At 39.2% G+C, this 15,869-nt stretch overlaps 1 protein-coding gene across 11 annotated transcripts in view; it reads right to left on the minus strand.

Moving 5' to 3' along the window:
* Positions 1–15,869, minus strand: part of COL4A4 (collagen type IV alpha 4 chain) — a 185,819-nt gene that overhangs the window by 142,759 nt on the left and 27,191 nt on the right. For 7 of the 11 annotated variants that reach the window (XM_077155308.1, XM_077155309.1, XM_077155305.1 and 4 more), the window contains exons 2-5: positions 15,180–15,301; positions 10,280–10,451; positions 6,782–6,824; positions 2,340–2,417 (exon numbers count right to left, since the gene is read on the minus strand). In XM_077155308.1, the coding sequence (XP_077011423.1) occupies positions 2,340–2,417; positions 6,782–6,824; positions 10,280–10,335 (177 nt within the window). In that variant the 5' untranslated portion in view covers positions 10,336–10,451; positions 15,180–15,301. Of the gene's footprint in view, positions 1–2,339; positions 2,418–6,781; positions 6,825–10,279; positions 10,452–14,666; positions 14,808–15,179; positions 15,302–15,869 lie in introns of all 11 variants that reach the window. The other 4 variants (XM_077155307.1, XM_077155306.1, XM_077155302.1 and 1 more) reach the window with 2 other exon arrangements.

The following is a 15,869-nucleotide window of genomic DNA, read 5'->3' on the forward strand; positions in this document are numbered from 1 at the left end:
CTGGGCAGCTAGTTCAGGTTGGCTGGTTTTCTGTATGTCATTCTGATCACCCAGATATGGGACACAGGCTCAGCAGAGTAAAGGTCATCACCATAAACCCTTCATGGTACATGGAGCCCTAAATAGCACTAGAGGGTATACAAGTGCTTTTGCATATGTCATTGCATTTGCTTGTCTAACAGCCTGATGAAATAGAAGGGAAAGGACCAGTGGTGAAAATTGGAAGAAACTCGGGCTTGGGCAGATTATTAGGAATAAAACCTGGGTGTTTGAACCTTAGTATAATCCTCTTTTCATGAACAAAGCAAATGCTAGGGTTGAAGTTAGAGAGCTTTAAAGCTCTTCAAAATTCAGGCTCCTTGTATTAACAGATGGAAATAATAATACCTGTTGTGGAATTAGAGTGGAGTCTCCTAGCCATGGTGCTATTGACATGTTGGCCTGATGATTCTTTGTCATAGTTGGGGGTGAGGGGGCCATCCTGTGCATTGAGGCATGTTGATTAGCACCCCTGGGCTCTACCCACGAGATGCTAGCATTCCCTCTCCCATACCAGTTATGACAACCAAAAATGTCTCCAGGCATTGCCAAAATCACCCCTGGTTGAGAAGCCCTGAATTTAAACAGCCAGTTTTATAAAGATATAGCTGCTAAACAGATGTATATATACAACATGATAGAGCTGCTAAAACAGCTCTCAGTCTCATTAGAATCCGAAGACTACACCAAGTTGGCTTCATTATAGCCACTGTCGTTCTTTGATTGCTTTCTGGTCTTCACAGCCCCCTCCTGCCACAGGTGTAGGTCAAATTCATTTTCCTTGGGCTTCTCTCAAAAGATCTTCAAATTCAGATGCACTGATTGCATTTGGCATTTGCATGGTCTTAAAACAACCTCACATGAAAGTCAGGCTTTTTTCCTCCTAAATAATTTGTAAATTTACACAGAAAATGCTAAAACACTTTTTAGGTTGCTAGATTTTCGTGTCCTAACATTGTTTCCTTGCAGCTTCAGTTTTTAGACTGACTTTTACTGAATTTTACTTTTGAATGTCAAGCACCATCCCTGTAGAATTGATTTGGACACATTTCCAAAAAATCACCAATCTGCCTTGAAAATTGTCCACAGCATCTGAAACATACTCCTTTCTTGTAAGACTGTGGAAATATTTTAATCAAATAAAGTACTGGATCTAATTTTCCAGCACAAATAATTAATGGGCTGCCAGGTACTGCTGTTGGAAAGTAAGTGAGATGTTCATAAATGCTAAAGAGACAGGATTCTCAGTAATTAGGATTCACGGTAACCAAGATTCACGGTAACCAGGATTCATGGTAAACTGACCTCGTCCTCAAGAGCACAGTTCTGGGTGGACTTGAGCAAGATGCTCAACTGCCCTGTACTTCTGTCCCCCGCACTGCCATGTGTCACCAAAGGCCAGCTGGCAGGATTTGATCCACAGATGCATTCAGAACTGTGGAGCAGCTCCCAGCACATAGTAAGCATGTGATAAAGGTGGCTCTTGTTTCCATCACAGAATATCATTCCACAGGATTTTAATAAGTGTTATCCAAAAAAGAGTCTTGTTGATCAGGAAAGTTGGTAGCAATGGTAGTGATGATGGTGGCCTAAGATTGTAAATGTAATAACCACTACTGAACTGTAGACCTGAATGTGGTTAAAATTGAAATTTTAGGCTACATATATGCTGCCACAATAAAAATTTTAAAAATCCATACAACTGTACAACACAGGAAAACCTAATGGAAACTGTGGACTACAGTTAATAGCATGACTTTAATAATATTATTTCTTCAAGTGTAATAAAAGTACCACAGTAATGCAAAGAGTCAATAATAGGGAAAACCGTGTGTGTGATGGAGTCTGTGGGAACTCTGTACTATCTACCGGCTTTTTCTATAAACCTCAACTTCTCCAACAATAAAAAAAATAAAGAGTCTTGTGGTGAAACATCTAGGAGAGACTAAGTTAAAGTCAATGAGTGTCTTTACTCACTACAGTAGTACTCCTGAGAGCCTTTAAAATGTTGACATGCAACATGAATCTTCAAGACGGTGGACCAGTTGACACCAGCACCCTTTCTTCAGAGGATAATTCACAAAACCAATAACATACAAAACACAGGAAGAATCACTGCTTCCCAAACTCTCCTAAGCCTGATGCACATTCTCCTATAATTAGGAAAGCTTATCAGAATGTAAAGGGCTTTGACTGGAAAAGATATAAACATAATAAGCATCTGGGACTACTTAACACTAAATACTCACAATGGTTCAAAATGCAGTGACGCTGTCCTTGTTGATTTTCATGTCACTTACCTGAGACCCTTTTTCAGGAAAGCACTGGCAAATGGAACAATCTCTTCCTCCACAAGGACCAATATATTTCTTTCCACCCTGAAAAGAGAAGCATCTTATTTAGTATACTGGTATTCATCTTAGCTACCGTGCATAGTCTAAATGCTATAACAAGCACTCTTGGTTTACCTAACTCCTGAGATTTCCACAAAATACCTTTATGGTTGAATCTAAGAGAAGAAAAGACCAGTACTGATAGATAAAAAAGGCATAGAACTTAATCTGCAGCTTGATAATCAAGAGGATGAAGTGTCCAAAGCTGTGGACACTAGGGGGAAAAGCCAACCTCCTTCTGAAACCACTTTACTTTAGCCAGAATCCTCTGTGATTTCTCATTCCTGGTAATCTATTGCATAATGAACAAATTTAGAGCACATACTACGTAGTTAGAAAATCATAATTACACAATGGAGTCCAGCTGACATTATAAGCCTGTCCTTTCTTTAGATCAGTTTAGGGAATATCTCTCCCATCAAGTTCCTTCTGGGTCAAGTCTCCAGTCACAGCCTTGGGCCTCACATTCAGGACACTCTTCCTGAAAAGTGCTGATACTACACACTGGTTCCTCTAATGTGTCCCTCAACCAGAAAGTTCCAGAATTTAAATAATATGTTCCCTATTTCCTGCTTTCACCTAACTTTTCTCCAACACTCTCCTTAGAGTAGCACCTCTTTCCCAAAAGTATACACATATTTTTCTTTAATGCTTTCTCCAAACACACACATACAAAACACAAACACATGCATGCACACACATGGACACTCTTTGGGAAGAATTAGCATCTTGTTCTCACAAATCCCCATTATCTGTATCTAGGCTAATGATTCATTTCAGTACAAAAGTATATTCCTAGAGTAACAATTTCTGTAAGTAGATCCCTTAGAGATGGTCATGATGATGCATGTGCAATGAAATTGGTGCTGATCATTCATTCATTCACACTCTAGGGCTGTGAGTTGGGAAGGGGTGGGGATGCAGGTCCCAAGTAGGGTAAAGCAGCTCTGGGTGCTAGACACAGACAAGCATGTCAGAAGGCCCCTCGAGTCAATTTTGCCTTGTTCTTGATTGTGTTAAAGACTGAATTATGCACTCTACCAAAGATAATATTCTTAATCTTAATCTGCAGAACTGTGGGTGCGAACCCATTGAAAATAGCACCCTTTGAGATGTAATATTAGTTAAGGTGTGGATTCATTCATAAAGAGAATCTTCTAAGATCCTATTCAGATGTAGCCATCTGAGTTGGGTCTGAGTCCATATTACTGAAGAACATATAAAGAGAAGAAATCAGAAGCCAGAAGTCAGAGAAAGACACAAAAGGAGACAAAACACATCACCAGGTGATGGTGGCAGAGATGCAAGACCAGGAACCCCAGGGGTTGTGCCAAGCAAGCACCAGAATGCTACAGACTTCAGGGGAAAAGAATGGTCTTCCTTGCTGATGCCTTGATTTGGGACTTCGGGCCTCCCAAACCACGAGCAATAAATTCCCACTGGTTAAGCCAACCCATTATGTGACATTTGTCATAGCACTGCTGGCAAACTAAGACAACAATCTTGCCTAATCCAGCCCTCACTGCCACATTCAAATATTAATGGTATATTTCTATACTTGATAGATCTTTTTCAACTTAAGGCTGTAAGCTTATGCCTTTAGCCCAATGTAGTAAAAAGTTGAGTTAATATTTATAGTTTTAATGAAAGACACACACACACATATATATATGCTGTATACCTGCATATGTATATGGGAGGGATAGGAGTCCCTCTAGCATGTATTTTTCTTTTCAATTTCACAATTTAGGCTTCTTTTATGGAAGAAAATATGCTCAGTCACAATCCAAAAGAAAATATCTTTGAATTAATCATTAAAAATCAAAGACATATTTAAAAATAAAACTCTCATGGGTCATTGAAAGTGTATAAGGATTTGAACCTTGGCAAGAGCCAAGCAATTAGATAATTTAAGTTTAAAAGTATATTTGAAGTTTCTGAAATATATGCCTCTTGAGCTTTGACTAACGTTATTCTCTGATGCAGAAACATTAAGGTCAAAACCTTGATAAGCTAAAAAAAAAAAAAAAAAGAAATGCCCAGGGATAGGTCAAGAAAAATTGAAATCATGCAAAGGAACTTATCTGAACACTTGGGTTCTTTTAAGGTTGGGATTCATCACCACGTATTCAGTAAAATATCAAAAAATATCAAACAACCGGAGAAAAGAGGCCAATTGATTCCATGGCTTGATAATAAAGGCAAGTTTGTTATTTTTCACTTGATTTTGCCAGGCATCACTGAGATGTTTGTAGCAAAATTACATTTCAGGAAGGAATGGGCTTAAAATATATTAGCAGCTCTAAGAAAGAAACAGGAATAGTTATACCTATATAAATCTTTGACCGGGACCAACAAAAGAAAAAGCAAGAGATTATTTCAATCTCTAAATATTTCTTCTACATTAAACATATCCCCATTAACATTACTTTAAACGGGAGATGCATTCATTGAGGTTAACTATGCACCTCAAAAGTAGATCATATATAAACCTGTTGAAAGAAGATAAAGACAAGAACTTGGACAACCAAATATTTAAAGTATGAACCATAGTCACTGGGAATGCGATATTTGCTTCCTTGTTCTCACAGAGAAAAAGGAAAATTCACTATCTGCTTTATTGCAGGTATTTTTAAACAAATATTTGTTGCATAGAAAGTTCAAGAAAAGAAGCTATTTCCTAGAAGATTAATAACCTGCCTTACAGTTGTACCTCTATATTCTTTTTCTGAAAAACAAATCATCAATGGATGTAAGAAATTCAACTAGTGTAAAAAGTATAATATTTTTTCAATTGCAATGAAAAAGAAATATTCTCTTCTAGCCTTACCCCCATTTCCCTTCCCCTGAGGCCATCATTCTCTTCCAAAGAGTGTCTGGGCATTTATAAGCATGTTCACACACACAAGTATCACACACACACACACACACACACACACACCTTTTTGTGATTCAGTCTTGTTTTATTTTAACCCAAATAGTATATTGCTCTGAAATTTGTATGTCTTCAAAATTATCCTGAGTTAGTACGTATGGCTATGCAACAGACAATGTACCATTCTTTGGTTAACCAGTCCCCACTGATGGGCATTTTGGTGGCTCCCTTCTTTTGCTACTGAACACCACTCTACAATGAATAATCTTGTGCATTTATATTTGTGCCTAAGTCAAAGTAAACCTCTGTGATAAATTCTTAAAAGGGAAATCACTTTGTCAAAAGATATGTGCATTTAAAATTCTGATGGATAAAACCAAATTGCCTTCCTGAATTAGTACATCAATTTAGCATCTCTACCTTTAAAACTCAACTACAGTAAAGCCATTCTCTGTAGGAAATCTCTAGAATTTCTGCATGTAACAAGCTGATAGGAGTATTCAGCATAGAACAATCTTTGGTTCAGGAATGATATTCACTCATACGGGACATAAGGAACAATGGAAGTGAAATTTAAGACTCTACAGACTTTTCTATAACAGAAAAAAGAATATAGACAAAAACAACTTGGAAAAAGAGGATAAAAGAAACAGAAAACGTACATATACACAAATATTTCACAGCGTGTTTATGTTCATTGTTTAAGGTAATGCTCTCAAATGCATGTGAACTAAATTCAGCAAGTCTTATCCCAACTTGACACAGGAGAAAACCAGGTCTCAGAAAGGATTTGTTCAGATTACTCCATGCACTACTGGCAGAGCCAAAAAACAAGGGCACTTCATTCCTTGATCCATGTGCTTTCCACTTCCAGCTGGTAGGAAAAGGAGAAAGGAAGGTAACTTTCTATTCTGGTTTTCTTTGAAAGTACCTATGATAACTAGAGTCACAGAAATTGGAGAAGATGGACAGAGCTGTGTTCACTAGTTATTTAAACCTGTTCAGTCATCATAACACTAGTCTGAGTTATAAGAAATCTATAGTGGAGTTTTCCAGAAACCTCTGAGGTTGGGCTTAATAACTTGGATTCTTCAGTGAGGAAACAAAAGAGAAAGAGCTTATTATGGAATGTTCCACGCTTATCTGTCTCCAGAGTTAAAATGTTCAAGTTTAATCTTACACTTCTTGATTTAATCTTGAAATGGCCCAGCTGCCTCCTGCCCTTCTCTAAAAAAAAATCTTTTTCTTTTTTTAGGAAAGGGTCACTCGTGTTAGTCATAAAATAAAGAAACCTTCAACACCTAGACAATTTGGTAAGCTACCATCAGTGTAAAATATAAAAGAAACTTTAGAGTTCATCTAACCTTTCATTTTATAGAAAGCTGAGGTCAAGAGAGAGACATTTCAAAATGAAAACAATACATGCAATAAAGTGAATTTTCAACATGTAATCAGGGAAAATTAATGTACTTACCCCATATACAGACTGTACAGCAAAGAGAATAAATATAAGTGACCTAAGATAAAACAAAAATTCAGATTAATTTAAATTGTTCCTTTTCATGAGAAACAAACTAAAAAGAAGAGGAAATGAATTCCAGATTCTTTTTATCTCTAATGGTTGCTGCCACCAGCTGATTTGTCATCAGTGACAAGTGCAGTGGTATCCTACCTCTGACAGATGTCATCATTCCTTTCCCCCTTTTTAATCCATCAAGAAGTAGGTACTGAACCCCTTAATTGGTCCTTCATAGTGCTGGGTAACATGGGACATTGTGAAGGTAAGAGCTGAATGGATGGAGGGGTGAAGGGATTCCTGGTGACAAAAACCAAATAAAAGAAGGCAAGAGGCAGCATTGTTCAGGGGCAGCGCAGAGACCAATGTGTCTTGGTAAATGGAAGGCTGGAAGGAGGGAGGACGGAAGAGAGCCCAACTGTAGTGGAGGATGGTTTAGAGGGGAAGGAATGAATGAGATACTTAGGGAAGGTTCCAGATTCCAGGGCCTTATATATGAGGCAGAAATTGGACTTTGAGTGGTCAAATAACAACTGGAGTAATTATTACAACCCAATTTTGACACAGGAGAGGCACACTCAAAAAAGCCCATCGAATGTTTGCATTCATTTGCGGAGGACTTATATTTGTCAAAGAGCTTCCCTCCCCAGCATCTGATCTGATCCTTCCAATAATCGTGACGAGCTGGAACAGCTGGCCATTGTATCTCCACAGATGGTAAGGGAACTGGGGCCCAGGCATGAGCTGTGACTTCACTGCTGTCTTGTTTTTTGTTCTGTGTAGAGCCTTCTCCCCTCTGAAAACTCTTATCCAAACCGAGCCTTCCTTCTCTATCCACCACACTCTATTTCCCTCTGACCATGGAGTCCTTTCCCTTGTGTCAAGATGTTGGTCAACACCATATAAATTTACAGAGGCACACCTTGGAGATTGGAAGACTTGGGGAGAGGGGTCATACAAGCCCTTACTTACTGGCCTTCCATGCCAAAGCCCTCTTCTCTTCATCCATTTTTTTGGAATTCATGGTAATTCTCCTAATGACCCAATTATCATTTCTAGGTAGTAACTAAATAGAGTAAGAGAATGAAGAACTGAAGGAAGAATAAAAAACTGTCTTAGTTTCCCAGCTGCTATGACAAATATCACACGATGGATTGGCTTCAACAATGGGAATTTATTGGCTCACGGTTTCAGAGGCTAGAACTCCAAATCAAGGTATTGACTAGAATATTTGCTTCCTGCTAGGGTCAGAAGCATTCTGGCTGACTAGCAGCAATCTTTAAGTTCCTTGACCTTCCCATTACATGTCTATTTTCTTTCCTTTCTCTTCCAAGTTCCTGCTAACTTCCAGCTTCCAGCTCTTTCCTGTGGCTTTCTCCACTGTGTCCAGTTTCCTCTGGCTATAAGAACTTCCGTTACATTGGATGAAAGCCTGCCACCATTCAGTTTGGGCATGCCTTAACCAGCAACATCTTCAAAGTTCCTGTTTACAAATGACTTCACATCCCCAGGGCCAGGGTTTGGACCTGATCACGCCTTCTGTGGGGAACATAATTCAATCCAAAGTATTAATCACTGAAAATAAACCATGTTAAATCAAGTTGAACTTGTATTTACGACTGTTTGTTAACTGACTTCTTATCACTTTGAACATTTGTAAATAAGGATGCATTTCATCTCATAACAGTTTGGGCTTCTACATACATATGTAAGTGCATTAAAGCAATAAGCAGGGCAAATTTTATCCACATTTTACAGAAGAGTAAACTGGCACAGGAATTTTGGCTGGCATACTCAAAAGGCTGCAGGCTAAGGGGCCCAGGTGGAGACGGCTGGAGCTGGTCAGCTCCTTCCTCCTGTTCCTTCGCTTGTCACTCTGCTTGTTGCTCTTACTGGGGCATGTATTTCAAAACAAGAAAATTACCTTCACCCTCCAAAAACCCATCCACAATGGTTACAACGTAGAAGTCACTTTGCCGTTTCCTCCACTTCCACTCCAAATAAGTAGGGACTGGCCAAATTTTTAAAATAAATACAGTCTCATTCCTGTCACCCTCTCCTTCTTCATTGCCATCAATACTTGTTCAATGGCTTCAACATTTTTCATTATTTAATATTTCCTTGTCTTAACTCCCAGTATGTTTTTCTTTGTCATTTCTAACCATATTGTCATATTAGTGTCCTACTGCTGGATAGTACCTTATCACAAACTTGGTGGATTAAGACAATGCAAATTTATTCTCTTACAATTCTGAAGATGAGGAGTACAAAATATGTCTTCCTGGTGAAAGTCAAGTGCAGCATTTCCTCTGGAAGCTCCAGGAGAGAATCTGTTTCTTTACCTTTCCCAGTTTTTCCAGCTTCTAGCCCTCACCTGCATTCATTGGCTTGCAATTTCTTTCATCTTCAAAGCCAGTGATGCCCCATAGAGTTTTCTCATGCTGCATTGCTCTGACCTCTGCTTCATTGCTACATCCCCTTCTCTGACTCACCTGCCTCACTCTTTCATTTATAAGGATCCCAGTGATGGCATTGGGTCTTTTTGGACTATCCAGAATAATCTTCCCATTTTGAGGTCAGCAACCTCTGTTTCATCTACATAACTCCCCCCTTGCCATTTAATATAACATGTTCACAGATTCCATTTAGGGGCTGGTATCTTGCCTACCACAATGACAAGGTGCCTTGTCCCAACTCTACTAACCATGGGGGGTTGTGGTTGAGTTATGTACCCCAGAAAAAACCACATTCTTAATCTTAATCATTTCTGTGGCTGTAAAAAGGACCTTTCCAAGACATGGCTTTTAGTTAAGGAGGCCCAACTGAATCAGGATGGGTCTTACTCTATGGAGACCTCACAGAGAAGCCCGCAGAGAGAAAGCCACATGAAGGAGGAGAAGCCAGGAATCAACAGAACCCAGAGGAGAAAGGAGAATATATCACCATGTGTGCTGCAATGTGACAGAAAAGTCAAGGACTTGGGATCATCAGCAGCCAACCCCGAAAATGCCACAGTCTTCAGGGAGAAAGCATCGCCTTGCTGACACCTCAATTTTGGACCTCGACCAGACTTATAATTGTGAACCAGTAAATTTCCATAGTCTAAGCCAGCCCATTGCATGGCATTTGTTTTAGCAGCTGAGAAACCAAGACAGAGGTCTTGCAGCTCTGGGGATACAAGAAAGTCTTGCTGTTCAAAACTAGTGAGTAAGAGAGCAAAAGTCTGGCCTTTACTCAGGCCACTTCCCATTTGGTGATTATCTAGATACATTCTGGAGAGAAGCAGACAGAGTTGGTGTTTAATAAAAATTAGTCACAGAATGGCAGACATAATCCATAGATTCTGGAACAATTTAGCTTTTTCACATGTAGAGCATTTAGACGATTTATACCCATAGATCAAACACCTAGGGGAAATTGCTAAATAAAAGTAGGCATCACACTGAGGACACTCACCAGGGATCTGTGGCCAAGGGCTTGATCCATCTGAAAAGGCATCTTATTAACGCCATATGCAAGGATCACTTCACAGTCACGTCTCGATACTTCTAAAAAATTCTGCCAGGCTTCTCTTCCATTCCAGAAGACTCTCATTTAGAGGTACAGTTCTACGTTCTTGGTGTAAATTCTGTATGTTAAATATAAATATATCTCTTTAAACACAGTATGTGTTATGATGTCAAAAATAATTACTTTCATTATTTATATATAGAGACAGAAATATTCCCTAAAGGGGGGGATTTAAGAAAGTTTTTTTTTTTTACCTAATCACAACCTTTCCTTAGTGAGTGTTAAATGGAATAAATATGGGTTTTAATCCTTGGAAATAAAAATATTCTCATATTCTTGATATGTCATAAGTATATTTTTGATAAATGGAAAGATGTATATATAGCACTTCTGTTATTCACCCATAAAAAGGTGAAGTACCATACATGCTACAACATGAATGAATCTTGAAAACATTAAGCAAAATGAAAGAAGCCATACATAAAAGACCATATAATGTGTGATTCCATTTATATGAAAATTTCAGAAGAAAAATCTATAGAAACATAAAATAAATTAACCATTGCCAGAGGATGGGCTGAGGGAGAAATTGGGACGCTTGGTTTTTGTTTTTAGAGGGAGTAACTGAAGTGTTCTGGAAATAAATACAGGTGGAGGTTATACAACACTGTGAATACACTACAAACCACTGATTTGTACACTTTAAGAGAGTTAAAACTGGTGAGTTTTATGTTGTGAATTTTATCTCTATAAAAAAATGAAAAACAATAATTTTCTACTTGACTCAAAGAACTCTTTTACCTTATTCCAAGTTCTCTTTGCCTCAGGGAATTAAAAATGTCTCATCTTAAAACTTTTGGCTTCTCTGAAGACCTGAACTTGCTATGAGAATTGGGTAGTGAGAAGGAAACAGGATATATTGAATATTACATGCTATTTTTAAATTTCTGGTTGATATCTGGTTAAACTTACTCAGTGCTATATTTACAGTAGAGTAGTTTTACAAATAAGTGGTAGACCAACCTTCCAACAATAATAATTTCAAAATTAAGGAGACACAGAATCATTTTGAGTACCCAGATTTTTTTCCCATCACTAAATCCACAGTTGTAAGTACTTTTAGAAGTAAGATGCACTTAAACAAATTATTGTTTTGTAAGGAAAACACACATTGGTTTGAATTATTCAAATCATATTAAATATTCCATACCACCTAACATAGAAGAGGACATGTAACCCAATTGTTAGAGTCCATAATTTTCTCAACTCCAGCATCTGGGTTGTCCCTTTGTTGGCCCCAAAGACTCTCTTTACACTCTGGGACAATGCAGGTGCTAACATTTAGGATGGGTGGGTGTATGTCTTTTTTTAAAAAAAAAAAAAGTAGGATGATTGTGAAAGAGGAGGTAAGAATCCTAACCAGAGGCATATTCTCAGACAGATAAATTCTAAGAAAGAATACCTATGGTGGGTGAAGATCTGGAAAATGATTCCTTTAATTAGTTTTCCAAGGTCGTATACATAGCCCTGGAGAACATTTTTTGTCTCCCAAAGGTACACATACCTCAGTCTGAAGATTTCCGCCTTGGATGGGCTGCCAAAGATAAAAATCTGTCTCCTCCCCAGGTGAGCAAGCTTAACATTTTTCTTAAGAAAGAGAGGCTCCCAATTTAACAAGCCAAGGCCTCAATTTTGAGGCCTGCCCTTATGAAACTTATTTCTGTAATAGTAAACAGAACCTACTTAAGATTAGTGCTTAAGAGCCCTCTCCAAAAAATCTCTGCTGTTGCTCAAATGCGGTCTCTCTCTAAGCCAAACACTGAGCTTTCCCCCAACAGGGGACATAATTTCCAGGGATGTAAACCTGGACTGGCAGTGTGAAACATAATGGGCCCTGGCATCATAAGACATAACTAGCCCTAGCATCATGGAACATAACTGACCCTGGCACTGTGAAACATAAGCTCCAAGGATAAGACTGGCCCTAACACCGTGGATGAACTGACGAAAAGAGGGGAAAGAAACAGAGTTTCAATGGTTAAGAAATTTCAAATTGAGTCGAGAGGTTATTATTCTGGAGGTTATTATTATTCAAGTATAACAACAAATGCAAATTCATGTATTCTTATGCAAGTATAACAGCAAATACAAATTCATCTTGGCTAGAAAACTTTCTCTCAAATTTTCTTTCATTCTTCTCTGCCCATTTACAAGCTATTCTGCTCTCCCTCACTAGGTCCTTAATTATCCTCATGTTAATTTTCCTCTTAGCCCTCTGCCTCTTACAGTGTCTTTCTAGATTTGTTCACAGGTCAATAGCAGCCATGACCAACCAGTAAAATTCTGAAAATATACTCCTGCTACAACAAAAATTTGAAAATCTGCTCCTGTTGCAGCAAAAACATCGCTATCCACCCATTCCAATGGAAGGTGCCCATAAACCCAATTAGTATCGCCCCTGCTCAGCTCAAAGTGATTTCTTCCCCTTAACTCCATCCAAACTCAGCCAGAAGCAGCCAAAGAAAGAATCCAACACCCCCACTCCTTCTAAAAATTTCCTTCGAGCTAAGCTAAGGCAGTAACTCAACTCCAACCCCAGTGTCATTCAATTCTATTAAAAGAAAAAGGCAGGAATGTCAGGTCTCAGAAAAAAAAAACTTTTAAAATGATCTCCATGAACTGAGGGTCCCTCAGCTTCTTTTGCAGAGCCTGATGTTTGAGAGACAGAGCAGTGTGTCAGTAAGAGAGCAATGTGTCAAAAACCCAGCAATCAATCAAAGTAAGTTAACAAGCCCCATCCAATCAAGGGACAGCATACCATCTAGTAGTCACCCTCCCCTCCTGACATCACTGTACCTTTAAAACACAGCTCCCAGAACAAAGAACCAGATCCATTTTCTCTTTCCTTTCACTGGCTCCCCACATGGGAACCATTTTCAGGCTCCCACCTGCTTTATCCCTTTTGCTCTCCCACCTACCTTCTCCCTGCTTCCTGACCTCAGTATATCTGTTAAACTTTGAATAAAAAGTCTTCACTGTCTTACCTTATGGAGAATTTAGAGGTGTGTGTGCTCAGTTGATGGTTCTAGTCCCCAACCAAGCTAAAATGATCTGCAAAGACATGATGATGGTTCTCCTGCCTAACATGTAGCTACCAGGTCACTGCTAAACAGAGCCCCTACTCTCACTCTACACCAGACACCTTGAGCAGCAGTACATACAGTGCTATACAGATCACAACATGCCTCAATATCCACAATTATCCATGATGCATGCAGGGTTTCCTTTGTCACAACCATCTATATTGACAGCATAAAAACTTTTGACTCCATGGGTTCATGAGTGGTTCAGTGGTAGGATGCTTACCTTTCCTACAGGGGACCTGGGTTCAATTCCCAGACCATGCACCCTCCAAAAAAGAAACTTTTTACTCCATCAGACTTTTGAGTACCCCAAACAAAAATACCCCATCACTCTGAATAGCATCCCTCTAATGTCCTTCTTGTAAATAAATACCCGTTCTTGTGTTGAACTGGGTGAGACAGTGTGCTTCCATTGGAGTCTATCACTCCTACTGCACACAAAAAACTATGGTCCAAACTATCCAACGTGTTGTGTCTAGAAGACCGTTTACTTAGGAAACTTCTGCAGAAGTTCTGTGGCATTCAAATGACATACTTTATTTCATCAACCATTGTTATCAAGGAGAGAGAAGAGAGACCACTGAGTCAGCCACTCAGATCCCACCTTCAGCAAAGTGGTGGTATAGACAGGTTTTCTATCATTTGTTCCTGTCACCACAGCCACACTGAAAGGATCCAGATAAGCACTTGACCCAAAGGTGGCCCAACACAGAGCTTTGTTTAGTGACACAGACCCTGACTCTGGACCAGGGGATGTTACAAAGGCATAATCTGAACAAGGTCTCTTGAAGAGTTGACGTTAGAACACTGAGAAGAGATGATGACACAGGAGGAAGGATGTATCAAGAGATGCCCCCAGGTAGAGTGGGCATGAGAGGTTTGGGACAGGCCAAGTCTGAATCTGGAGGAAGCAGACATGCTTAGTAAGCATAGAAAGCCAGTTGCTAAAGAGGAAAATGTAGAAAAAGGAAGACAATGTCATAAGAGAATGAATGACTAACATCCCCTAGAGTCACCCACTGCTGAAGTAAACCTCATAGGTTATCACCAACCAAGGCTTACTAAAAGCACTGCCTCCTCACTACAAGTCCATAGACTGCAGCACCCATGAGGGAGCTCGGTTGATGTGCACCCCTCCACCCCCCATCCAGGGAAGCTGAAATAAACTCCCAGGGCTATAACATCCTTACCACTCACTGAATCAGGTAAGAGCCACAGGGTCTTTCAGTAATTTCTTTCTTTTTTTTTTTTAGTTATACAACAGATTTTAAAGTTTAGTATGGGTTACAGGTCCACAATGTTCCATTTTTTCTTCTAGCTTATCCAAGACACTGGAGGCCAAAAGAAATATCAACATATTAATTTAGCAGTCATATTCATTTGTTAAATCCTACCTTCTCCATTATACTTTTCCTTCTGTTTTTTTTTCTTTTTTGTGAAAAATAACATATGTACAAAAAAGCAATAAATGTCAAAATACATTGCAACTGTGGTAGTTAGCTTCAGTTGTCAACTTGGCCAGGTGAAGATGCCTAGATTTATTGCTGTGGACATGAGCCAACAGCGTGTGAACCTCATCTGTTGCTGATTACATCTGCAGTTGGCTAAGAGGCGTGCCTGCTGCAATGAATGATGTTTGACTTAATTGGTTGGTGCTTAAATGAGAGAGCTTAACGTAGCACAGCCCAAGCAGCTCAGCATACCTCATCTCAGCACTCACAGCTCAGCCCAGGTCTTTGGAGATGCAGATAGGAATCACCCTGGGGAAAGTTGTTGGAACCCAGAGGCCTGGAGAAAAGGCCAGTAGAGATCACCTTGTGCCTTCCTGCATAAGAAAGAACCTCAGTTGAAAGTTAGCTGCCTTTCCTCTGAAGAACTAATGAAATAAATCCCCCTTTATTAAAAGCCAATCCATCTCTGGTGTGTTGCATTCCGGCAGCTAGCAAATTAGAACAGCAACAGTTAGTTGTAGGACAGATTTCAGAGTTTGATATGGGTTACAATTCCACAATTTTAGGTTTTTATTTCTAGCTGCTTTAAGGTATTGGAGACTAAAAGAAATATTAATATAATGATTTATCAATCATACTCGTTTGTTAAATCCTACCTTCTCTGTAGAACTCCACCATCACCTTTGATCTTTCTCTCTCTCTTTAGAATGGCTATGACCATTCTAACTTGTTCATGTTGAAAGAGGCTGTTGGCAACATGGGATGGGGGATGGAACTACTTGATGTTTTGGAAAGGCTGGCCTCTCAGCATTTCAGGACTTACCTGGTTTGGGGACCCATCTGGAAGTTGCAGGTTTCTGGAAAGTTACCCTAGTGCATGGAATCTTTGTAGAATCTTATATAATGCCCTATGTATTCTTTAGAATTGACAGGAATGGTTTT

Source organism: Tamandua tetradactyla, chromosome 3 (assembly GCF_023851605.1).
Source record: "Tamandua tetradactyla isolate mTamTet1 chromosome 3, mTamTet1.pri, whole genome shotgun sequence".
NCBI classification, from domain to species: domain Eukaryota; kingdom Metazoa; phylum Chordata; class Mammalia; order Pilosa; family Myrmecophagidae; genus Tamandua; species Tamandua tetradactyla.